General features: G+C 38.8%; 1 protein-coding gene across 2 annotated transcripts in view; it reads left to right on the top strand.

Moving 5' to 3' along the window:
* The window catches only part of LIN7A (lin-7 homolog A, crumbs cell polarity complex component), a 47447-nt gene extending 26169 nt beyond the window's left edge, over positions 1–21278 (top strand). The window contains exons 3-6 of one of the 2 annotated variants that reach the window (XM_030480389.1): positions 9202–9273; positions 11658–11867; positions 17568–17780; positions 19139–21278. In XM_030480389.1, the coding sequence (XP_030336249.1) occupies positions 9214–9273; positions 11658–11867; positions 17568–17780 (483 nt within the window). In that variant the 5' untranslated portion in view covers positions 9202–9213 and the 3' untranslated portion in view covers positions 19139–21278. The remainder of the gene's footprint in view (positions 1–9201; positions 9274–11657; positions 11868–17567; positions 17781–19138) is intronic. The other variant, XM_030480387.1, reaches the window with a different exon arrangement.
* Positions 21279–26661: the final 5383 nt, after the last annotated feature.

Below are 26661 nucleotides of genomic sequence, written 5' to 3'. Positions count from 1 at the left end.
ACACAGTTTGAAAAACGATGAAGTTTCATTTACCACTTTACTATAAGTGACTGAAGCATTACGCTGTTGCTTGCAGGCCCTGGATGGCATGAAGGAGAACTTTTAGAATTATTACCTTGTCACTCAGCAGATGGCCTTCATTAATGACAATTATATGAACTTACCAAGCTGCCCAAGCATTATCTGAGAGAAGGCATTAGTAAGTCTCTGTGCAATTACTACGATGTCCATGACTTCACTGCAGGAGATTTAAAACAGCTGCTCTTGTCACTTTTTTTTTTAGCTGCCTACAGCTAAATACATTGATTTCACACATGTAGTACCCCAGAATCCAGGGCCAGGCTGTATCACTGGTCTTCAATCAGTTTTCCTCCACTGGTTTTGATTAAAGATCAATTTTCAGAGTTGGTTGATGGCTGTACATCTACTCAAATTTGTGCTCTGCTTGCATAGTTGTGGCTTTCACAAAAGATAAGTTATTCTAGTGCTGCAAGAGTCCTGCAAGGTATGGAATCAAAGCGATGACACATTTTGTTCATGTTACAGTTTGTCTGGATAGCAGTACTGTATTTACTAAAACTCTGATGAGTGGTGCTCAGGCAATGTTCTTAGCTGTGCAAATGGCTGCAGTTGTATGTGCCGCAGGAGGTGACTCCAGCGGAACATGGATGGTGTGTCTCAACATCGTTTTTGTTTTACTCACATTATCATTTTAGTCTATTGTTGCAGTATCATATTTGATTACATAAAGCTCTCAAGAATAAACAAAAGAGCCTCTGTGGCAGTTCATCTCAAGTCTGCTTCTTCCTCTTGAGACAAATCAGCAGCAAGGTGAACTCAGGAATATTTATGCTGACAGGTTGTTAGAAGCCACTGCGCCACTGCTTCTGCATTGATGGAGCCCCAGTATCCCCCTGCTTCTGCTTAACTGGTGTCACTGATGAGACTCCTGAGAAATGCTGCTTAATCTCAATTTTTTAATTGTGTCTTTAGAAAAGAAAAGTAATTGTAAAACTGTCTTAAAACTTCATTTTAGCTACATTTTTTGTTGGTGTTTAAACGAAGAAACATCAGCAGTTTCCTTCTGTCTCCCTGCCTCCTAGCTCGATAGGAACACTTGAGATGAACTTGCATGATGGGCTCAGGTTATCCCAGGTTTCATCCAGGTGCTGATTTTGTCAAGGTTTGCCAGATCTCTTAGGAAGTTTGGAATATGGCTGTTGCATAGGGCAACCCCAACAGCCTATATAGACTTACTGATAAAGTGGAAGAAATTAGTGTTTATTAGTGGTTGGTGTATTTTTGAACTCAAAAGTAACTGGCAGTGAGGTCTAAGAGAGTTTTAAATTATAAACTATGAATTCCAAGTGGTTTTATGAGAATTAAGTAATCACACATGTTGCTATTTCTTTTGATCTCAGATATTGCTTCTTTAGTAAATATCCTGCAGGAACTTTGAAATACTTATAATTAAATTCTGCACCTTTATTGTCTTCTGTACTGAGTGATATTTTGTCCAAGAGACTTTTAGGACAGTATTTTGCTAAGGTTTAGTAATTGCAAAGAATACACTTTCTGAGACATCTGTAATGTTGTCTTCAAAGACACCAAATCATAGTTGCCATTGACTTAGAGCAGAGTAGAGAACAGTGTGTAACGGACATGAAATAAATTAAATGACCCAATCATATTTTTATTACTCCTCATATAGGTAATTTCTATTTGCAACTAGAAGTCTATTTTTCATTATTCTTAAAAGGGTGCCAAACAACCTCCTATTGACTTTACAGTGTAAGAGTGGTGTTTCCAGGCATTGGAGGGAAGAAGAGGGGGCACACCGAGGTTTTGTGTGTCCTAACAGCAACACTAGGAGTGTTTTAACTGACTCATCCAATACATGCAGAGATGTGACAGCATGCATTTCCCAGTGCATCTGCTCTGTTTTTCTGCTCACACAGATGGGAGGAAAGAGATTCTGGCCCTGGCCTGTAACCCCTGTTGGGTTGTTTCTTGGACAGGCACAGCCTCATATGTCAAGAAGTCAGGGATCAAATCTTGGTTCAGCTTTCAGACAGCAACACAGACACTGTCAGAGCAGAGTGTGCACCACCCTTTTCCACACACCAAAAAAAAAAAAAAAAAAAGCCAGAGCAAGTAATATTTTGGTATTTTAACTGGAGCCTTTATAAAGTATTCCACCCTAAATTAAAATAATACACCATTACGGTGATGACAATTTATTTTTAACATATTTCAGGCTTGTGCTGGTATTTTTTTCCTACTGCTTTAACGATAGCTTAATTATGCATCCAAGATTCAAATCAGTTTTTTCACTTTGGTAAAACTGACCTAGTTTCCTCCATAACTCCCACCCCCCCAAAGAAGGAAACTTTTAAATAAAATAGCCTCTTTGAAAATGTAAAAGCCAACATTCATAATATTTCTTCCACACATTCTGAAATTAAAACTGTCTCATCTCCTCAGTTTGTTAAATGAGACTGAGTTTCATTTACATGTTTGAGCTTTTTAATGGGTTAGCTTCCCTGCTGCATGTGGCAACATCCATGCAGTGTTACCTCATGGAAAGGGATTGTTATGGCAATTGTGAAAATGATACAGATGTTAGGTTTTGAAAATAGACACCACCAATTTTCCCAATGCAAACATATAGCTGCTCACAGGCTAATGGAAACTTATCATGTAAAAATATTCAGAATGCCAGGAACCTTGAATGACCACATTCTGTCAGATAAAAGTAGCTCATTAATACAGACTGGTTGTCACAAAGAAGCCTTTTCTGCGAGGTGTCCAAATTCAGTAGCTGTAGGAAATAACTTCTGTAATACAGACTTTTTGGTACCTTCAGTAAGCCCTATAATATATCACATGCCTTCCTCTCAAAAGTACTTTCCAACCATTTCAACCTTCACCGTACTCATAGGCATCCATTGACTTGTCCTTTTGACACTGACAAAAAAAGACCTCTTGTCAGCTTGCTCTCAGGGACAGAATGAAGACGATGTGTAGTATACACTGTGAACATGGATGTGAGATAGCCTAATTCTGCTTCTGTCAAGATTAATCAAACACATGGCATAAGCCTGTAGCAAAATGGGCCTTTATGATTCAATTCCTCAATCTTATATAAGAATAATAATAATAATAAAGAATTATAGTTAAGAAGAGTAATTATTAAGTTTATTGTAACCTTCAAGTTGTGGTGTGTATACAAGAACACAGTGTTCTTCCACAGCCAGTGTTTTTCTGATGTTGTCGATGTCCCTCACAGGGAGTGCAATTTAGAAAGAGAGTTTTCTCAAATTCTCTTTCTCTTTGGTCATCCAGAATAGTCCCTTCCCCATTTTTAATTAACTACCAAAGATAAAAGTAGCCATTAACACAATGAAAACACAATGTTAACGTTGGGTGGTTTTTGTTCAACTTCATAGAAAAGAAAATCATCCTGCTTTCAACTTCCCCATGAAACTACTGCTTTCTGGACTATGGTTTATGACGATGCTTGGTACAGGATCTTAGCTAGAGGCTTTAGGTCAGGTGGAGAAAACTTGCTTTTATGATGTAGCCATGCTTTTCTGAGCATGCTTATCACATGAGAGAATTCAAAAAAGCAGAACACAGGCACAAAACCAGAAATTCCACTTGATATTCAAAAGATGCAGAACTAAAAATGCCATCACTACAGCTTTTCTGTTTTCACTGAGCTACCACAGGTTTATGGCTGAATGGAAGCACTCCACTGCATTGGTTTTGACCTTAAGTAAGAGACAAAAAGTCATTATGAAAGAGGAAGGGTGGTCTGGTAAGCTGCATACCTCCACGCTGCTTACATACACTTTTGGTTGTGTTTGACTTGTTTTGCTGCTTTTGTGTCCTCATCTGTTCAGGTGTCATCTTACATGGTCAATTAGATTGGTTTGTGGGTTATTTTGTAGAAAAGCAAATACTGTTTGAAATCTTGATAGACCTATCATAAAGGGCATAGATATCCAAAATGAGATAAAGACCTACAAATACTTCCAGTGGAGAAGAAAGAAAGATTACCAAAAGAGATTAAAAAGACCTAATTATATCAAACAGTTATGATTTTAAATTGGACACATTTGTCTGAGAAATAATCCATTTTTAATGGAAATGCTGTTAATCAGTTGATCAATTTCCGAACCAAGCTGGAGGCTTGAAATTCACAGACCTTCCTAAAGACTCTGTAGTTCAAGCAAAACTTAATGATTGGTACAGAAATTACCAGATGAGATTCCATGGTTTATGCTGTACAATAGGTTAAGGGCGACCAGAGTCCTTCCTGGTGTTTGTAGCATTTAAAGCATCCTTGTCCACTGATGTGGTAGAAGTATGATCTGAACCGGGTGCTGAAGTACAGCTCTGGGGGTGTCTGTCCAGGCATATGAACCAATGCATTTCCTTCCACAGACAAAAATGTATTGGATTAAGAATGGAAAATACATGCAAGAGGTTATGGGGAAGGAAATAATGCCAAACGGAATGTGAAGAAGTAAAAATGAGGAAAACAAAGTAGAGGGGGAAAAAGACTCAACCTGTTTGTGCTGGGAAGAGAGGAGGAGAGAGGCCAGCAGCAATGCTGAATAAAGCACATGCACGCAGACGTGAGCTCTTCTTTCCATGTAAAAGACTAATTGAGATATTCCTTTCTACTGGATATCTTTGAAGGGAGAAGTGTTTACTTCATCCTTTCCAACATATGAAGGCAATTAGGAAGACAGGGATTCAGCATAGTTGATGGCAGAAGCATCATACTGAGGTGTAAGTAAATAACAATTCTCTTTTGTAGCTTAGCCTCAGTTCTGCAAGGATGCACACTTGCATACTATTCCATTGACATGACTACATAAATGCAGTGAAACCAATTATGTCTTCCTTGTACTGGTTATTGTCACGCTAGCTTTCCCCTCTGTACTGTCAGGCTTCTGTCTTCCGTTCCTTGAAAGACTTCTTCCAAATATAGATATACAATTCTCTTCTATGTTGAAGCAATAAAAACCATGGCAGACAAACTAAAGAAACTAAACCCAGATGATGCCAATGTATGTGTTAAACATCATCGATCAATTTCTTTGCAACTTGCTCCTTCATTCCACCCTTTAACCTGCTTATCTATGGCACTTAGGTTGTGACTTACATAATATTTCATCAGGGGATGGAGCATTGAATACCTCTTACAAAGTTAATGGAACAGAATCTTTTAATTAAATTGTAGCTTCAAGAATTCAGCAGAAAAGATGCTGCATCATTCAGGTTGTAAACAGAATTCTGGTTGTAGCCACCTTTATAAGACAGGCTGCTAAGTGCACTGTTATTTCTGGACCTCCTCCTAAAGCTTCACATTGACTTAAATAGGCCAGCCCAGTACTTGCTGCTTTGTTATGAGTCTGTATGGAGTACTTTTTGTTAAGAAGCTAGCTCCTAAAGTACCTGTAAGGCAGCCCCCATTCCCATGCTTCAGTAATGCTAAACCAGCTGCTTTGCCTCCCAGCTGAATGCATGGAGATGAGGACCATTGTCATCACAGTAGTACCCACTGCATCTGACTCACTACAGCTCCTGCTGTAATAAAAGGTACATTTCTCTGTGTCAGCAAGAGCTGCCACACTACAAGGAGGAATAATTTCCAAGTTCAGATTTTCTATTTGTAATTTTCCTCCCTCACTCTTTCCGTAGTTTTTGAGTACTGTGGGAGAATAACTTCAGATTACAGTGTCCGAGAAGACTACCTGCCAAAGCTGAAAAAGTCTGAGATCTGTATTCCTGCTTTCAGGAGTATTTCTTGATGGGAGCATTTTATTCTCTGCACCACAGGAAGGAGGAAACAAAGCTGAATCCATCTAGCTCCACAGTGCAAATGAGAGCTGTGTGAACAAACCCGTCTGCAGCATGCTTTTACTCAATGAATGTTCAGTGAACAGACACCAACAATCTTAGTAGAAATAACTGAAATTACCTGAAACATTACGATTTACCTTCCAGCTGCAGCTTTGCATCTTGAAACATTGACTTTTCACCTGTAATTTAATCTCTATAATTAATGAATTGTGGAAACTCTTTTCTGTAGGCACTAGACCATCACACTGTGTATGGAGTCTGTCAGCAAATACTACAACTAAACACCCATGAAGTCTTTTAGACACTCTAAAAAGAAATAGTTGTACATACAAAAGTAGATATGCAGCTCCTTTTCAAACTAGTAACATACAGTAACCGTGTAGATACCATCACGAGCAGCTGGCTCTAGGTGGCCCTGCTTGAGCAGGGATGTTGGACAAGGTGATGTCCAGAGGTCCCTTCCAGCCGCAACCAGCCTGTGATCCTGTGATATGTTAATTGTCTTTCTTCAACTCATTCATATTACACAGTGACGTCTTTTGAAGCAATTCATCTGTCATAATCAACAAAGATCACTGTTTCAAAGATTTCTTTAGCAAATATTCTAAAGGATATTTCAAATACTTATCATTAAATTCTGCATCTTTGTCTTCTTTTGTAGTGAGTGATATTTAGTCCAAATAAAGAAATCTACAGAAGCGCTTATAAGGATATCTGACAAATGACATTGTTAGATCCAGGAGAATCACTATACGTTAAAAATGTAAAAATGTTGTCTGTGATTAGATGTACAGACAACAGTAGGCACTGAAAGGAAAGCTTTTATAAAACCATTTCAATTACTTATCACGTGCAGTGGATTGAACAAGAAGCTATATTCCACTCTGAAAGGATTTAAATGCCACTGTATTTAGTTTGAGAACAAAGAGATTTTCAGTTTATCTGTTCTGTGTACACAGAAGAGGCGGCAGAATGGATTCGTTGTGCACAAATCATGGCTAAGGTGGTGCTGAGAACAGCGTAGATAAAGGGGTTAGTGTGGCTTACAGGCAAACAAGAATTATTTATGGAGTTCAGTGGACTTTTTGTGCGTTGCTAGAATGAGCAGTGATTAGATCTGAACCCTACCAAGAGTTTAAGGGGCTTGGTGGAACAGGTACAGTTAATCTGTATTTGGTTGCTAAACTGGCTTAATAGTAAGTTATGCAGGTGTATGTGTTATCCTTAAACTCAAGTTACATTAAACACCATGTAACATTCAAATAGGAGAATTAGATTTACAACTGCTTTGAGCAGATACTCAAGACTGGTCACTTCTATTACTTATAGAGAATGAGATTTAGCATGCAAGACTTCTTTTCCTAAGAATTGAGCTATAGATCTTATGATCACTGATAACTCTTTGCAGAACACCATTTTAAATCTGTTAGCATTGAGAATTTACAAATGAACCCAAGGATTATATGACATTACTGATCATATTTTTCAGAAGTTTTTGAGTCAGTTTGTTCTTTTTTAACATATTAGTTTAATCACGCACTAGTGAGTTTGTTCTTTCATCAGTATGGAAATTAGTTATCAGAATATTGGATATCAGTGAAGCCTACCAGCTAGATACTGGTAGGATGCAGACAATATGGAGTTCTATGACATCAAACCTAGCAAATAATCACATGAACGTATCATTATCATCTCATCTTCGTGACACTCCACCTTAGTAATCAATATTTTAAAGAACTTTGTAGTACCTATTCCTATATCTGACATATTGTGACCTGTTTTCAAAGCAATTTAATGTCATAATAGATCAATAATTAAATATATGCTTTTAGACATTATAGAAAACCACAGCATTTCTAGCTGTGCAAGCAAAATCAATATGTGCAATCTGCTCTTATGCTTTAAGATGAAGAGGAACCTGCAAGTATCAAGAATAATACAGTAAATTATCAATGCTTCAATACATTATGGGTTTTGAAGTAACAAGTATTTAATGATTCATTACTGCAATTACACAGTATTCTTATATAAGGTAGTAGTTGTTCTTATAAAAGAATATGTCCTACAACATAATGCAGTAAACCTTGAACTGATCTAGAGTTCAGGATAATGCTGAGTATGTAGACTCAACCCATTTTTATGATGGCATCATCTAGTACAAAGACAGAACAAACAAGATGCTTTAGAGGGTATAAAAGAGCTTTCTTTTTCCATGTTTTTAAAATTAAGGGCAAAATCCTGACTCTGCTGACATCAATGTCAATTTTACCAATGGAAGCAAGATTTAATTTCAAATGGAGAAAGCAGGAAACTTTTCAGCATGCTCCCTTTGTCCCAGTTCTCTTAATGGCCCAAGTTTTTTCTGAATTCAGTCATAGAATGACTTACGTGCTGCCAATAGTCAGACCATCATTTCGCTGTAGTTTGAAAGTGTTTAGCATATTTCAAATCTCTAAAATGGATTGCATTTGTTATCTCCTTTACTTTTTTGCCATTCTGTATTTTTTCAGCTAGAGTGTGATAAATCTAGAGAACAAAGTGTGAGAGAGCCTTTTTCTTTCTCCTTACTGAAGATGTTTAAAAGGGAGAGTTAAGGACCAGAGAAAGTGGGCCAAGAGTGTATACAAGGAAAGAAAAAACCAAACCCAATAGATAAAGTTGTACATACTGGCAGTGTTGATTTTATGCTATTTATGTGAATGTACAATTCCTTTCTAAAGGATAATCTTACCCGTTGTCCTTGTCTGACCTACCAGACTGCCAGCCCTTTTTGCCAATCCTAGCTGTGGTTGATGGAAACCAGTACTGTGACGTTCCTCCAAAATTTAATTTCACTCCCATTCTTCAGAATCTGTATGCTGAGTAACCTACTTTTTTTTTTTTTTCCCTAACGTCAGTCTTCTGAATCTTTAATTCATAGGAAAGTTCAAAGAACAAAGAAGCCATTGTTGGAGATGAAGATACCACTCAAATCAGTTCAGATCATTTGTATTCAAATCAGTTGCCTAGAGACACTAAGTTTTGATAATACAGAGCCTACCTGTCCTGGTTTTGGGAAATGACTTGCTAGAAATGGGAAGGGAATCATGTTGGAAGATGTACAGTTAAGTTTGCAAAGTGTCATGAGAAACACAGATTGATGTTCACTGCAAACCTAAGCATGCAGAAGTTTATCAGACACTTGACTATGCAATTGCATGAATATAACATTAATGAAACATAGTCTTATGAGGGAAAGAAACTGAAAGAATCCTGTCTGGATTAATATAAAGTCCTTGTTTTGCTTCTATAATTAATTTCATTTTATTTTCATGAACATTTTAGGTGTATCAATACATGCATGAAACCATAACTGTTAATGGCTGCCCCGAATTCCGAGCCAGGGCAACTGCAAAGGTAGGATACGTGCAACTGTTGAAATACGTGTTACCAAAGTGACCTAGTAATTGACTGTGCGCGTGTGTGTTTCAGGTATTCGTGTGTACACTGTAAGAAAATTTAGACATCAGTGGCAGCCCAGAGTCTAGAACCAGTGCTACTTCCCAGGTAACAATCATAATGGCAAATTTCAACCTTTATGCTGCTTCTGTAGCTTAAGAAAAGAGAATTATTTTATGAAATCTGATGCTTTTTGAAAAGTTGCTTTGCAAAAGCAAATCTACTGGTTCATTCTGCAGAAGCCTGCCTGCAACAACCAATATCTTAATGGACTATTTTCCCATACAGCTCATCCAGAGAGGACACAATGATTTGGGAGATAGATAGATAGAAACTAAACAGTCAAAATCCCACTTTTAACTAATGGTAACTGTAGGTATTGAGCAAGTGATAAGGGTGAACATTGGCAAAAATAGCCTGATCGAGAGACTCCACAGCCAAAAGCAAGCCCATTTTTTCCGATGCATTACCTGTTTTAATAAAATGTATTGGCTCTTTGTCCATGTGGACTCGTCTTTCTCATATCCTTAGACAATGACATTACTGCTACTAGTAAAATGATAATTTTCTAAGGCAATTCACACAACCATGGAAGAATCCATTCTATGTGCTAGTATGAAATAGGCTCTGTATTTCCATGACATGCACAAAGAAAGATGCTTCCAAACAGGGAGATCCACATGGTTTTGGTTTTCCCATCATCATTTCGTACTCAACACCATCTTATAGGGTGTTATAGCAGATTCTATGCAAGACAGGTAAACCCACAAAAGCCATGATTCTGTTTTAGACATACTTTTTATGGGCCCACTCCTGTGAAGTTAGTAATAAAACTCCCTGAAATCCTAATGGAACTAAGATTTTAGCATTATGTATTTATGTTAAGAGATTTTAATTTAAAGTTGTATCAGAAGATGAAGGTTGGGAGTGTGTTACAAAATTATTTCTACAGTGCTTTAGAGAAGCAAGCTGTACAATAGCCAGCAGATAACATACACTAAATTGTAGTGTATTTTTCCTTGCTAAATAGAATATTCTTTTCTGTAGGCTGTTCTTCAGATTTTAACTTTCTTCTGATTGAAAGTTAATGGTGAATGTAAATTTGTAAGGTCTATGGTTCTATATAGAGAAATGTGTGTGTGAAATCCTGATTTTTCTACACTGCAGGTAAACATAGAAATTTTTGCTATGTTGTATAGTAAACAACACAGAGAAATCCAATTAGTGTTTGCCATTCTCATTTCTTATTCATATAGAACAGCAGGTTTTCAGAGCAATGTTTCAATATCGCAATATTTCCTGGTTATTTCTGGGCTGTCTGCATTGCATTCTCCTAGTGCATTCATGTCTGACATAAAATGTATGCATGATGACAAGGTCTGCATGTGCAAAAAACATGTAACTGACAATGATCCATTATGTCACATCATCCACTAGCTTCTATTAACCATAACCATTATTAGGATGCTCAAAAAACATCAGCGTAATGCAGAACTGTTTGAGCAGTTTGGATTACAAACACACGCTGAAAAGGATAAAAGATTTTCTTATTGTTTATTTAATGGTTTACTAGGATCTATAAGTACGAAAATACTTGTAGTGAAAAATAAAGTGTAAGATGTAGTATTTTTCTGGATTCAAGCTTTACAGTTTGTTGCTCTTTTTTTTTTTGCTAGAGTAAGATTAACAATCCAGGATTTTTCTGATTGATTTGTAAATCCGTTGTTTTAAGATTTAATTTTTCAACACACATTTTGATGCAATTATATTATAAAAACCCATGTTTCTGTTTCAGGAATTATTTAGTTTGCAAGATTTCATAAAGATTATAAATTAAGCTTTTCACAATAAGAATATCTTTTTAGGATTTTTTTCTGTGCCCAAAGAATAAAATAAATAATTCCGTACCTCTGAAAGCAGAGAAGAGAGTTAACAATTCCGTTTATGCACTTTGTTTCAACTAGGAACACAGTAGAGATCATATTATGTTACCTCACAGTAATAAATTTTCTCCCTGTGAAAAGGCAAATAAGAAATGCACTAGTGATCATAAATGTTCACCATCACACAGTCAGGCTTCCCGGTGCCTACTTGTAGCTCTGCTGCTAACTTGCTGTGTTATCTTTGACAAGTCACCTAAACTCTCTACTCCTCTGCTTACTCCTTTATCTCAAAAGCATTGGCATGGAACTTAAGATTTTTAAAATGCTTTCAGAGAATCAGAAAAAGCCAGAGTAAGATACTGAAATGTTTTCACAGGAATTAATTCTTCCTGCAAATGAACAACAGAACTGTTAGCAATGTCTCCCTACATAGTCAAATCACTTATTTTTTTCTTCCAGGCAACAGTTGCTGCTTTTGCTGCAAGCGAAGGCCATTCACACCCACGAGTGGTCGAACTGCCAAAGACTGATGAAGGCCTGGGCTTTAATGTCATGGGAGGAAAGGAACAAAATTCACCTATTTACATTTCTCGCATCATTCCTGGAGGAGTGGCAGAAAGGCATGGAGGGCTCAAACGGGGGGACCAGCTGCTTTCGGTCAATGGAGTGGTATGTGGCAATTTGATAGTTTTCATTTTCATCTGGATTTTCATTTTTCACAGGTGTTCTAATACCATGATTTAAAATGCAGCCACTTGAAACAAGAATTAGCTCTGTGAGAGACCTTCAGTGTGCATTTGTGGTGCAGTGAGGCAAAGCTGCATCGACAACTTTGTGCCACTATAGTTTCTGTTGCAATGGACGGTGCTTGAAGAGTTTCATTTCAAATCCACACCACATGCTTAATTTCCAAGGAAGCTATGTCTTTCTTAATTGATAATTCTGCAAATTCCTTTTGCAGTGAAAGTGTAATACCAGACTCATTCTTGCACTTAGCCTCTGAGGCACACAGCCCTTTCCATCTCAGTAATGCCTCAGTGGCACTTGTGCAGTCTTGTGACCTTCAGAGCCTTTGAACACACAAAATCACAAGAAATTTGGTAAGCCCGTTTGGTGCTGATTTACAGTGGAAAGTACATTCCAGATTTTTTTCAGTGACATTCATCCTGCTATGGTATTTTAGTTAGAAAAATTCAGCTGTATGAATGTACACATACAGGTAGCATGTATTATCAGTAAAAAGGTACATTTTTCCCATAGTTGTTTTTCATGTAAGTCAATACTTCAGGGGCTTTTTGCAGCATTTTCACTGTAAATGTCAATATGGTGGCAAAAATAAAAGGGCTGTTGAAATAGAGAGGAAAAATAAGGCTCTGACTACATGATATGGATCAAATTATGCCTTTCATTTTGCTTTTAGTTCCCTTTTACAAGGGAATGTAAAGTACTAAAAAGGTAAGAATACTCATTCATATAACCCTACACTTCTCTTAATGAAAACATAATCCTTTTTCTTGCAAAACCCCCTTCTAAACTTTGTATTTAAATGCGCCAAAGGCAGGTAAGAGCAATTCCCGAATCCAGTCGTAAATTTAAGACTTTCCAACTTAAACTTCTTTGTTGCAAAACCATAAAGAATGGAGGAAATACTGTTTTCTACATGCTTTCATGTTGTCATCTGTTTCAACAGCAGCTGTTCCTTTCCTCTTTAAATACAATATCAGTGCAACATTTTGGGCTTTTTGCCACTTCTTTTATCAACCATCATGTTCTCAAAAGAGAAATAATAGGTCTGAAAGCTTGCTTTTCCCAGAACACAATGAGAAAGAAAAGATACAAAACAAAAAAGAAAAGCCACTGAAAAGATTATTTAGTGTCAGGGAAAAAGAAATCAATTGAACATTTAATAAAGTGAATTGCCTGAACTTCACTGATTGGGAGTAGATCAAATAATTTTGTTGTTGTTCAGCACTTGTTTCAATAGGTGAATAAAAAGGCAGGGAAAAAAAGAGTTTATATTCACTAATTGATGGATGGTTCTTGAAAAATCATTTTACTGTCAACAGCATCTAGCAAAACACCAGGGAGGAAAGTGGTGAACCTTCAGGTGTCAAGATATATTGAATTTAACTCTGTTGTGTAGTTTGAAGAGAGAATGTATTTCATGATACTCTGTTCAAATAACTTCATGAAGTGCTCTAGAATATATATTAAGCTAATGTAGCAAAAAAACCCACAGTATAAAATTCCCAATTGCATGTAGGCACACAAGAAAGTTGAATCAGAGATGCAACAGAAATATTTTTGTGTTCAGAGTCTAAACAACAAAATTTGAAGCTTGAATTGCGGTTGCGTACTGGAAATAATGCCTATGAGCAACTGTTCATAAACCAATCTTGGGCTGAATTAAGCCCATGCAATATAATTTGTAAAAAGGCAAAATTGAAGAAGTGGTAATGTGTTTGCAGACAGCTTGAGACAGGAGGAAAAAGGTCTAAATTTAACATTGTTCGCTGGGACTAGTTCACTCTGTCCTTCTCTTAATTTAGCTGGAGAAAAGCAAATAATATACAGTATGTACAATACAACAGACGGCTCAGCAGTGGAACATGAAATGAAAATGAAATATCTGTAACTTGTTTGTGCTCAGCAGTTGGTGGTTGTCCAACTTTTTAATTATAAACATAAAATTAGTGCTGTGTGTTCAGAATCCAGATTCGGTATCCCAGCATGACTGGGATGACTGTTCCTTGAGCTGTTTCACTGGTTGTTAAAAAAAGTGTTTTCCCAATATGGGAAATGGGGATTTTGTTACATACTTTTGCCCCACACCCTGTGAAAGTAAAGGAAATTGAAAGCAGTAAGCCCTGCAGGTGGCTCAGCAAAGGCACTTGCTGGTGGCTTTTCATATTTGGCAAAGATTCTGCATTTGTCAGATACCTGGTATGAGTCAGATACAGAAAGGGATTCAAAATAGGTTTATAACAGCTAATTTGTCACCCAAGCATTTGTTTACAGATACCTAATAGAAATATTCTTCTCGGTTTCTCAGCTTCTTGGTTAACAGTCAGATTCTCTTTTTTGTCTGCAACAGTGTAGGATTATTTTCTTTTATATTTATGACAAGTCTGTGAACCTGGATGCAGTAATGGTTGGTGTTTCCCCACACCATATCTGCAGTTCTTTCAGCTGTTCTTGTCTCTGCAGTATTTTGCATCCTTCTCTTTGATGCAATCTGCCAATGCAATAATGGAAATAAAGGTGTAAGTATATATAAATACATGTAATCTAAAATTACGTATGAAAGATATACATTCCAAAACAAATTCTTAAATCCCATGTTTGGTGGGGAATTCTAAAGTAACATGAGTGTCAGAGCCTCACAATGTCCCCAACCAGCATAATCGAGTCAGCAAAATCCCTTATATAGGCATGACTGATGCCAGCAAGAGTCCTTCACCAGCACAGACTCAGAGGTTTGCAGAGGTGGAAGAATTCAAACAGCAAAACAACTTCTTTTTTGCTGATAGAAGCTCTATTCCCTACTCCAAGGGGCTCTGCTATTTCAGTTGTGCAGCTACCACTATGCATGTGGAGCATTTGGAGTGCCTTGGAAATACGTGTGCAAGCAGCAGTGAAGTTTTTAAGAGCAAGTATAGCAATCATATTAATAGCAGCTGAAAACTGTAGTTCTTTAGACCTGAGGTAGGTATGTTTGGAGAGTAGGATTCATATTTAGCAGCACTATCTTCTACTTTGCTTTTGTTGTTTTACCCTCTTTGGTTACAGTTCAGAGCATTAGGCTTGATTCTGTATCATTACTATTCAAGTCAATGGGGGTTTTCCATTGACCTGGATAGCACAAAGTCAAAACATTAATTTCTAATTAGAAAATACTGGCTGTAAAAAGAACAAGGCTGGAGGCAAATAGAAAAGAAAACAGGCAATTGTGAATTAAGTACAGTTTACTAAATTGTATGCAATATTGAAGTACACCACCTTGTTGCTCCCCTGCAGAACGGATACAATCATGATTGCTTATTGATGTCAGAACCATCCAACTCTTTGAAAGCAAAGGCGCATTTTAGCTATTTCATGTAGCTTGGGAGCTTACAACTTTTGTTCATAGCCTGTTCTAAGTTTGTACTGTTGCACAGCAAAACTGATCATAACAACAATGAATACACTGTCATTTCCTCTGAATGTCCACGCCATGTCATACTGACCACAATTTACAAGCAAAAAAATAAAATATAAAACAATGCCAAATTGTATACAGTTCCTCTTAAGATGAGAACAGTATTTCCAAAAGACAGTCACAAAGCAATGAATTTTAAAAGATGGCTGGTTACAGGATGTGTTAGTTATGATCGCCTCTTCTACCACTGAGCAGTTACAGGGTAGGGAATGTGGGGAAAGAGGTTTTAATTTGTGTCTGTGACTCGTTCATTAAAACAATTTTACAGATATCCTGTGCATCTATAGCCTTTTATTTTAGCTTTCTTTGGAGCATTAGACACGTTCACTGTTTCTTATGCAACAACACTTTCCTCTTTTTCAAATATTTGTAAGGAAACTCTTTTTTCCTCCAAATTACTTTTGGGTAGCAGTGCTTGTTCAGCAGACTTATCCCAGTCACAAGTCCTAACGAACCTGGTCATCACAGGTTATTCTTGAAGATCTTTGAATAGGAGACCTACGGGAGGAATTCCATGAACACACAGTTCAAAAATATGAAGTCATTTATTTCAACAATCAAATGCATTATTTAGTTCAAGTTTTTCTCTGTTTCTGGTAATCATTTCAGCACCTGGAATGACATTCATTATTTCTCTAAATCGAATTAATATTTTCAAAGCATCTTGACATTTCTGTAGAAACTCGAGTCCAGTTATTTAACCCAGACATGAAACAATAATTTGTGTTAATGTGTTGAATGCTATTTAAGAGGAGAAGGAAGATAAATAGAAAGGTTTTAAGCTTGGATTGTGTTATTTATATTATTAATGTAGAAGTGTACTGTGTATGCTTTTTGAAGCTTTTAAATCATTATTTCTAGCTCATTGTGCACCACAGAAGTAGTTCTTATTCAGTGTTCTTGCACAGTGCTACTCAGTCAAATGAGAGAGGTGAAAACAGAAAGTATTTTCTTAATTACAGTTGCTATAACAATGCAAAGTTATTCTTTCTGTGTGAATTGAGCTTCAAATATTTTTAATGCTGCTGCTCTTCTTTGGAAGCCTATGAGCATAGTTTCATTTTAAATAGTATGGCATACATGAGTTTTAAAGAGTTATAAAACACAGCATGTAGTAAAACTTCAGTTTATTTCATGTGGGAAGAAAATCACTTATTTTTAAATGGTCTAAAATCCGTGTGAAGATCTCAGTTGTGCAGGCTGTTTGTTGGGTTGGGTTTTTTTTGTATGCAGAGATGATTTTGTTTGTTGGAATATATCCTACAACACATGTAGGCAGTCATACACCACTAGAAAATGTCTTCCTTTCTCTTAAGGTGTGGAATAATCCATATGCCTGAAAAGCACCCAGTCAGTCAACTTAATGGTAGAAATTAAATACTCCTTTCACAGTTGAGTTGCCTCCCTCTATTGGAAATTTACTGTTGCAAACAATGTTAACATGGAAATCAGAGCTTGAGCCCTTTTGGGAATACTTTTGATTTCACAGAAGATATCATCTTACTATAAAACGTTTTCCAGAAAGGGAGGGAAAATATATATTCCCTCAGCAAGAACTTGGAGTGTTTCATTTGTTAGTGTTTGATTGCTTACAACTAACCAGATAAAGACTAGTTTACTTCCAACAGAGAACCCGTATCACATCAATGGTAAATGCATGAGCAACATCATTAGCGGTCCAAGACACGGGTTGTCCGTGGGAGCAGGGTGTGCATGCTCCTTTCAGCAACTGCTTAATCACCACGTCATTCCCCTGCAGGATCCAAATAGGGAGAGGGCAAAAGAAAGGAATTGCCATTTCAAATTTGCAATTTCTTCATTTCTTACCAACATTTAGGTAGGATTTTCTTCTAGTACATTGCAAACAGTTTGTTTGGGTTTTTAAAGATTATTTTTGTTTGTATAAAGGTTGTTATTTCCCCTCCTTTTCACACAGGTTGGGAATTAGGCTTGTAACAGAACCTAAAATAGATTTGGGTTATTTAAAATATAAAAATGAACTCATTCCCAGCATGCATAAATCTTACTTAACATATTCCCTCAGCAGTCCCTTGAAAAATATAAGGTGTGGAAACTTCCTAAAACCCCAACAGCCTTTCGGTATGAGAAGAGGACAGAGCCCTAGATCAAAGCAGCATTTTTGTTATTAAATCTGTTCTCTCTGCTCCCAGAGCGTGGAAGGAGAACACCACGAGAAGGCGGTGGAGCTGCTGAAGGCGGCCAAGGACAGTGTCAAGCTGGTGGTACGCTACACGCCCAAGGTGCTGGAGGAGATGGAGGCTCGCTTCGAAAAACTGAGAACAGCCCGGCGCCGGCAACAGCAGCAACTGCTCATTCAGCAGCAGCAGCAGCAGCAAACTGCACAGCAAAACCATATGTCGTAGGTGAGAGGATCCATTGGTCTTCCCTAAAGCCCGCTGACAGTACCCTGCCTGGGCCAGCAGTTACCTGGGGCCCAGGGGTCTGTCAGGGCAGGGCCTGGCCCCAGGGGTCATCCCAGCCCCAACCAGGAGCAGGGCAGCCAGGTGGGGGGGGCACTGGGTGTTGGGCACCTCCCTGGGGACAGGGACAGGCCAAGATGCAGGCCTGGGTCAGGGGGACCCATGGCTGGGCAGGGCAGGGCTGTGGGGAGCTGGAGACCAGCCCTGCTGTGGTGTCCCTGGGGCAGGGGCTGACGGCCCCAGGGGGCAGAAATGGGGTGCAGGGCTGTGCACCCCAGAAATGGGGTGCAGGGTGAGGGGAGCCCCAGGGGAAATAGTCAGGGGACTGGAGGTACCTCATGGCCCTGTAAGGCATTTACTGTGACAAGGGATGAGGAGAGCTCATTCTTCAGTACATTTCCACATGGTCTGCCCAAGTAAAAATGCATTTTGAAAATAGGTGAAAGGCCCTAAGGAATTCTAGAGCCAGTTTCCAACTAGTAACCTCAAGATTATAATAGCCACTGTGCAGCTCTGGCTTATCTGCAGGCAAGACTGTGTAAGAAGTCTGTAGTTACTGGGAACATTTTTTAAGTTAAAAACCAGAGCATTTATGACGAGGAGGTATATGCTACCAGAGTTGGACACAGTTCAACTAGTCTGTTACCACTCTGCAACAGATCATCGAGATTTGCTGCTAATATGTGAAGAAAAGTCTTCCTAGTCCCTTCTCTGCTACAGGAACCCCAAACTCCACTCTGTGGTTAACCTGCAGGAAACCTGCGAGTCCTTATTGCTCGTCTCCAGTTTGGTAGGAAGTATTTCGTTCTCTTGGCTGACATTCAATATGACAATAGCTTCCGAGAGGCTTGCAGGTTTCCCAGTGTAGTCAGAACACATGGTATGTGAGGTAAAAAGATTCTCCCTATATTCAGTTTTTCTGAAATCAGTGGGAGTTTGTGACATGAATACATTTAAAGATAGGCTCCATTTGCCCAAATGAAATCAAGTAGGAAGCACGTCCCAACAACTTACGTCACAATCCTTAGGCAGGAGGTATAAACAGTAGCATTTAATGATGTAAGTTTTGGGTTTCCATGTGAAATAAGGCCATCGCAGGAGACAAACAGACGGCACAGACTTGTGAAGTTTTTCATTTTTTCAGTTACCAAAATCTTTTCCTTAGCAAGTAAGTAAGGTATTTTTACTGATATAAAATTTTTCTTTAAACTGAAATGGAAGAAAGGCAGGCAGGAACAGCCAGCAACTTAATTCCTTAATTCCTTCAGCTTGCTCTGAGATATTTGTTTCTTTAATTCTAGGTTATTCTCAAGAAAAAAAAAGCCTCGATCAACAGTTCAGTAATCAAGCAACCAGAGCTGTCCTTCAGTATTCCAGAAAAAGGAAACAACTACAGGAACATGAAACAGAATTCATCTGGAGAATGTGCAGTACAAGAATAATATAGTTAAGACAGCCATAGGAAGGGTACCTTCATGATAAGGTTTTTCAGCACACGGCAGTCACAGATACGTACTAATTCTGTGACTCTATTCCTAATGAAAACAGGATGATAGGTAAACCCTGTGAAACAGAAAAGTCCAGGGCTTCCAAATAACTGTGTTTGATCTAATCTTGCACTCCTTACTCTCAGAAATTGGCCAGTTGGCTTTCTCTACTCACTGAAAGTTTTATTTTAAGGAGATCAAGATTGGCTGCTTTTGGGGACAGAATCTTTCTCTAGTTATCTCCAGAAATGAACCACCACATCAGTTCAAAATTTTGCCACAGACATCAAAACTCATACATCATGCTTCATAGCCTCTTTGTACTATATATTGTAGAGCAGTTTTAAACTAACTTCCTGTTTATAATTTTTGATTTTCCCTCTGGAAATAGCAATTTACTATATTTATAAAAGTATTCCATTTGTAGAAGCAATTGGCTTTTTACTCTTGGTGTTTCCATATATTTTATTATGCATCAACAGAGTGACAAAGTTTTAGGTCAACTTTAATTTTATTAGTAGTAAAGTTAGGGAATCCTAGAATGTATTTTTAAACGTAGGTATTGCTTGTATCTATTATAGTTACTATTCAGAAATCTATAACTGGATATATTATATATTTATTCCATAAAATATATATTGTCTGAATGTACCTGTTAGAGAAGTAGGGTCTTTGCTTAGCATGCATTGCAAATGTAGTAAGCTAATGTTAGCAAAAGACCAAGCTTTGTGTGGCAGATATTACTGTGATAGCATAATCTCAGCTTTTCTGTATTCTTTATTTTCCAGTCTAATGTTAATATATTTTAAGGAGGAGGAAATGTAAGTTGTTTCTTTTAAGACTTGCACATTATCCTTTAAATCAGTTTGAAGTAAAGAGTTCTGACTTTTTTTTTTTTTTTTTAATCAAACGGAATTGGAATGTGCAAACAAAATATATAACTAAGTTCTTAAGTTTACATGTCTGCTTTTCCAAAGAAAATAGTCAAAGCTAAAAGGCTATAAATGTCACCTACTTTCAAGAACATGAGAAAAATAGAACCCCCAAATTCTAGAAAAATAATAATTTTCAGCATGCCTTCTATGCTTCATTAGAAAAGATTGGGGGAGAAAAGGAGCTTAGGGGAGAACTTTGCAGTCCTTGCATGTTGGAAATTCCAGCTGATGTCAGTGGAAGTTTAGTAACGGGAGGAATGTAGAAATGGTCTGAACCCGTGTTCTGGTTGTGAACTTGGAACAGAATCAGAAACAATTAATACTTGTTTCTGACTAAAATGATCTATTCTCAAACAGAGCGAGGCAAAGCAAAACAGGGGAAATTGGCAGTATCGCAGCATATGTTAGAAACTAAATGCAGGCTAGCCAACAGTTTTGACAGTGTTTGATTAGTGTACGTAGCCATTGAAGGGAAATAACTGTATTTTTAAAACCAAACAGCATGAATTCATCCAGAGAAGCTCATTTTATAAAGAGAAGTAATTCTATCCAGTGCTCATTGGTGACAATATCAATTAAGATAGTTGAGTTTGAGAACTACCAGAATTAAAGAATAAATATATTGTATTGTGCTCTGCACGGTGTCTTTTTATACTTAATAAAATTGTACGTACCTATTTTAAAACTGTATTCTCAGACACTGCTATTAATATTGACAGTATATAAATTGTTATTACGACTGCATCCAACTGTTCTGTATCTCATCAGTATGATATGAATTACACTGATAGCTGCATTTTCAGACACCAACTATTCAGATTGTCAGCCCACTGTACTGCATTTTTCCAAACCATCTCTCCACCTTCTCCCCTCCTTTTCCTCAAAAAATTTAGGTTTGATGGAGTGGAATGTGCTGATTAATAAATTTCAATAATAGAATATCATTCATATAGAGAAGCATATCAAATCCATTTTCATATCTTATGATTCAATAAATTATTTACACATACTAAAATTAACATTCTAGTCTTTGCCAACATTTAAAAATAAGGTCAAAGAAAAATATAAATGAAATACAACTGTCAATGAATTTCAAGTGGAAGCAGGAAGAAATAACTTTTTAAAGGTCACTTTTCATGCCCCTTACTGATCAATAAAACATACAGCCACTTAATCACAGAATAATCTATGTCCCTAAACCTATCATCCACATTTAGTTGTACATAGTCTTTTCCTTTGTGATTTAAATCTCTTTGGTCCTGATGCAGTAAGGCACTTCTAGACATGTGTTGCTGAATTAGGACCCAAAAGAAGTGCAGGGAGGAAGACACCTTCACAGGCCTGCAGGTACTTATGCATCACGTTTTAACTAATTGGTCGCCTGGCATTTGCTGTTTCACCACACTGAATTGATATTCCTTCAGTCACCTTAGTGAGTTTATTGCTTGCATTTACCCTTGGGACTCCCTCTTTTTTCTCTGCACTGTCAGCAAACTGAGGTAGGAAATCCAAGAAGTCTTTTCAGTCTCTTTATTACAAGAACTAAAGGGATGCCATGTGATTTTTACAAGCTTGTACATCATGTTCACTTAATGCCAAAGATCCAGCGGTAAGATCTAATAATAGAGATTCAAGGTTGGTGGCACTTACATACTGAAATTGATGGCTCTGCTGTGCTACCAATAGTTTTTCAGTTTGTGACATTTGATCTGACTGGCACTTTATAGGGGATTGAAGGATTGTATAGCCCTTGATAAAGTGAAAAGCTCACTGGCTTGCAATTTCCTCTTTTCCTTCTACAGCAGCAAATCATACACGAAAGGTCAATGAATGAACATGAGTGTGAGAAATGACATAAAAATCTACCTGCAGTTCCCTGGTGAATAGTACTGCAGACCTGTTAGTCCTATACATCGTATCTTTTGCATGTATTTATCACAGCCAAGCTTCCAATCTGAATTTGGAACCTTTTGGAACTCTTGCAGAAGACACGATATTATATACCTCGTTTGCAGCAGAAGTGTTTATTCATCTACTAACTTTAGGGATTTCAGTGTTCTAAATAAATTAAGATCTCATGAGCAAACAAGGTTCTTAGAATTAAGAAAAAAAAAAAGCTAAACAAGAAGGGGGGTAGTTTTGCCTGTGTTTGAAATCATACAGGAGTTAAAGCATAATTTCTGAATTTAAAATAGTTACTATGCTCATAGAAGATGTACTTTATTGCAGGATGAGACAGTGTTTCAGAAAGTAGCAATTCTTTCTGAACCTTTCTGATAATTGGATGATAAAAGAAAACTAATCAAACAATCTCCTAATGCAGAACTGTGTTTAGAAGAGCTAAGGAGATTCTTCCACATATAAGCAGAGGATTATCAGTCAGCTATGCATAAGCATTAGTGAGACCATTTCCATAACCAACATTCAATAAAACAAAACGAGTCTCAGACCCAGAGAGTACTGTTGGTCAATTTGTAAGAATGTGCTGCCTGCTGCGATACATATCTGATAATACAGAGCCCATTGTGCTTAACCGTGGAAAGGTCAGGACAAACTGGGGATGTGTTCAAACAAACAGCCTTGCAAGCAGGCCCAAGCTCACCCTGCTTCTCCATGAAGTGAATGCAGTCTGAACTACCAGAAAGCTTTAGACATGTTAGATGGATTCATTGCCTCTACCCTCAGCTGTGTGAAAGCAAGCTGCGGAGCCTACGCTGAGTGTTTCCACAGTCAGCAGAGGGTTAGAGGCATCCCTCGAATGCCATTCATTCCACCCGTCTCTGACATATATCTTAAAACAGGATAAGGCATCCTGTGGAAGGTTTATAGGCAGAGCCACTGTCTAAACAGACTAAACTACTAGCTTGAAGTAAGAAATGTCTTTTGGAATTTTTTGCTGCTTCACTCATACACAGCTGCCTAATAAATAAATAAATATCCAGCCCCTAGAGTTTGAATTCTCTAGTCTAAAACCTCTACACACAGAGATCACGACTAATAAGCCTTATACATGATGTGGATTTTAAGAAGGTTCCTGTTGCTACAGATATCTGTTCTGAAACATCCTAAAAAATCTAAGAGCTCAGCACAGGTATTGTTGGCAAAATGCTTGGATTGTGGTATAGTCAGGGGCAGACTACAAGAAGCTTCAGCCTGTGTGTGCTAATAGCAGGGCTCTATACTACCTGCCATAACACTGGGCTAGCATGTGTGCATTTTACAATACCCGTAGCCAAAAAAATGAACAGTTGCTTTTGATTTTTGTTATAGAGATGCACAAAAACAAAAGCCGACATAGGAATTTGTGATACCAAGAGTCATAGCAAAAATTGGCCAGTTCTGAAATCTAGAAGCCTGCAGCTATCTAGCATTAAATAAGAAGGTTACAAAAGCAGATGTCTATAAGGAAGAGCCAAAATCCAGGAGAAAAAAATCCCACAGGGGTTTAATCTCCAACCTGCTTTCAGTTTACTTTCTCACAGTTAGTTTCACTCTTATCAACTCATCTGACCAAAAGCAAATTGCATGATTCAGCAATTGCACTTACTCTTATCAAAACCATAAAGAGCTGATAGGATAGATGAATACTTCTTCCATCCATTCCTCCTTCCTTCCTCTCTCTGAGGCTTGGGTGAAGCTGGGTTCTGTATGCAAAAGGTGATACCCAAACACACCCCAGTGCTATGGAGAGTTTCTTCATTAGTCATACTACAGTTCCTCCCCATCAGCACTTCTCAGTATGTTTCTTCAAAGTGGGCATGTTTTGTAGACCTACAAATTCATGTTTATTTCAAGGAAAACTCGATGTTAAGCCTGAAGCTGTAAATCTCGCCCAACCTTTTCATTTTGACATCCCAAACCAGACCAACTATTGCACTTGTAATAATCCAGCTGGGAGCCTGGGATTAGCTTGTAAACCAGTGCAATTAAAAACTGTCTCCCAGGATTCACTTCTCAAACACCTCTGTTGAAAGAAATTTTAAAGACAAACACAAAGTATAATTTCTGAAATACAGAGAGTAGCCAGTGCAGTGCTACAGAAAAGGGAAAACACTTAGGATTTTTCACACATGCATGAAATCTTCTCCAGGAAAAGAGAACATCATTTTTCTTTAATTAGGTTACTTTTCTATGTTGGGAGGACAAGCCAGTTCTCTAGTAGCGGGTTTTGGTAAAAGTAAGGCAAGATGCCTAGCTAAAATGAGAAACAGTGTGAGAAGAATCCTGGGTATGTTAAGGTAGCCATGAACAATTTGATGGGTGAGCGTGAGTTCAACTCAGGTGAGAGTTATTCAGAGATACTTCTCCCACGGATCTTTCTCCTATCCCAAGCCTACTTGTATCTAAACCTCCCTACTTTTTGCCCCCCAAATTCCCTTTGACTAGAGCCCAAGTATCACCACAAAGCTATTCCAACCCTCCCACTTCAGTATTCACCTCGCCTTCTTTCATGCCACGTTTTCTCTTAGCTGAGCAGTGACACTTATTAACCACATGCAATCTCCTCTGCCAGCTGTGACATTTAGGCTTTGCCAGGTCTACCTTCTGGAGTGCTCTGCTACTTCGCTTGCACTCCCTATCCATCAGCTGCCCTCTCATGGCCACCATAGGCAGCCCTCTTGCTTCCCACACACAAAGTAATTTAACTACCCATGAGGAATACAGGGGGAGAAAAAACACTGAGGGGGAAGAAACATGTTAGATAAATCTTGAAAATACAAAAATTGTCAGTATGCACTGCGAATGGTCCATCTCCTGAGTCAGTCCCTTTTCAGCAGGTGATGATTTTCACCTTCACGTAGCTCGCTGCTGACAAAGCGCTATATAGAATCATAGAATTGTAAGGGTTGGAAAGGACCTTAAGATCGTCTAGTTCCAACCCCCTGCCATGGGCAGGGACACCTCGCACTAAACCACGTGGCCCAGGGCTCTGTCCAACCTGGCCTTGAACACCGCCAGGGATGGAGCATCCACAACCTCCCTGGGCAACCCATTCCAGTGCTTCACCACCCTCACTGTAAAGAACTTCTTCCTTATATCTAGTCTAAACTTCCCCTGTTTAAGTTTGAACCCATTACCCCTTGTCCTATCACTACAGTCCCTAAGGAAAAGTCCCTCCCCAGCATCCTTATAGGCCCCCTTCAGACACTGGAAGGCTGCTATGAGGTCTCCACGCAGCCTTCTCTTCTCCAGGCTGAACAGCCCCAACTTTCTCAGCCTGTCTTCATACGGGAGGTGCTCCAGCCCTCTTATCATCCTCGTGGCCCTCCTTTGGACTTGCTCCAGCAGCTCCATGTCCTTTTTATGTTGAGGACACCAGACCTGTACGCAGTACTCCAAGTGAGGTCTCACAAGAGCAGAGTAGAGGGGCAGGATCACCTCCTTCGACCTGCTGGTCACGCTTCTTCTGATGCAGCCCAGGATATGGTTGGCTTTCTGGGCTGCAAGCGCACACTGCCAGCTCATGTTAAGCTTCTCATCAACCAACACCCCCAAGTCCTTTTCTGCAGGGCTGCTCTGAATCTCTTCTCCACCCAACCTGCAGCAGTGCCTGGGATTGCCCCTACCCAGGTGTAGGACCTTACGCTTGGCTTGGTTAAACTTCATGAGGTTGGCATAGGCCCACCTCACAAGCGTGTCAAGGTCCCTCTGGATGGCATCCCTTCCCTCCAGCGCATCAACCGAACCACACAGCTTGGTGTCGTCGGCAAACTTGCTGAGGGCGCACTCAATCCCACTGTCCATGTCGCCGAAAAAGAGGTTGAACAGGACCGGTCCCAACACCGATCGCTGAGGGACACCACTCGTTACAGGTTTCCAACTGGACATCGAGCCATTTACCACAACTCTTTGCATGCGGCCATCGAGCCAGTTCTTTATCCACCGAGTGGTCCATCTACCAAATTGATGTCTCTCCAATTTAGAGACAAGGATGTCGTGCGGGACAGTGTCGAACGCTTCGCACAAGTCCAGGTAGATGACGTCAACTGCTCTGCCCCTGTCCATCAGTTCCGTGGCTCCATCATAGAAGGCCACCAAATTGGTCAGGCAGGATTTCCCCTTAGTGAAGCCATGTTGGCTGTCACCAACCACCTCGTTGTTTTTCATGTGCCTTAGCATGTTTTCCAGGAGAAACTGTTCCAAGATTTTGCCAGGCACAGAGGTGAGACTGACTGGTCTGTAGTTCCCTGGGTCTTCCACCTTCCCCTTCCTGAAAATGGGGGTTATATTACCCTTCTTCCAGTCATCGGGAACTTCACCTGACTGCCAGGATTTTTTGAATATGATGGACAGTGGCTTAGCAACTTCATTCGCCAGCTCCTTCAGGACCCGTGGATGGATTTCATCAGGTCCCATGGACTTGTGCACGTTCAGGTTCTTAAGATGGTCTCGAACCTGATC

The sequence above is a fragment of the Strigops habroptila genome, chromosome 3 (assembly GCF_004027225.2).
Source record: "Strigops habroptila isolate Jane chromosome 3, bStrHab1.2.pri, whole genome shotgun sequence".
Taxonomy (NCBI): domain Eukaryota; kingdom Metazoa; phylum Chordata; class Aves; order Psittaciformes; family Psittacidae; genus Strigops; species Strigops habroptila.
This window is presented reverse-complemented; position numbering and strand designations above follow the sequence as displayed.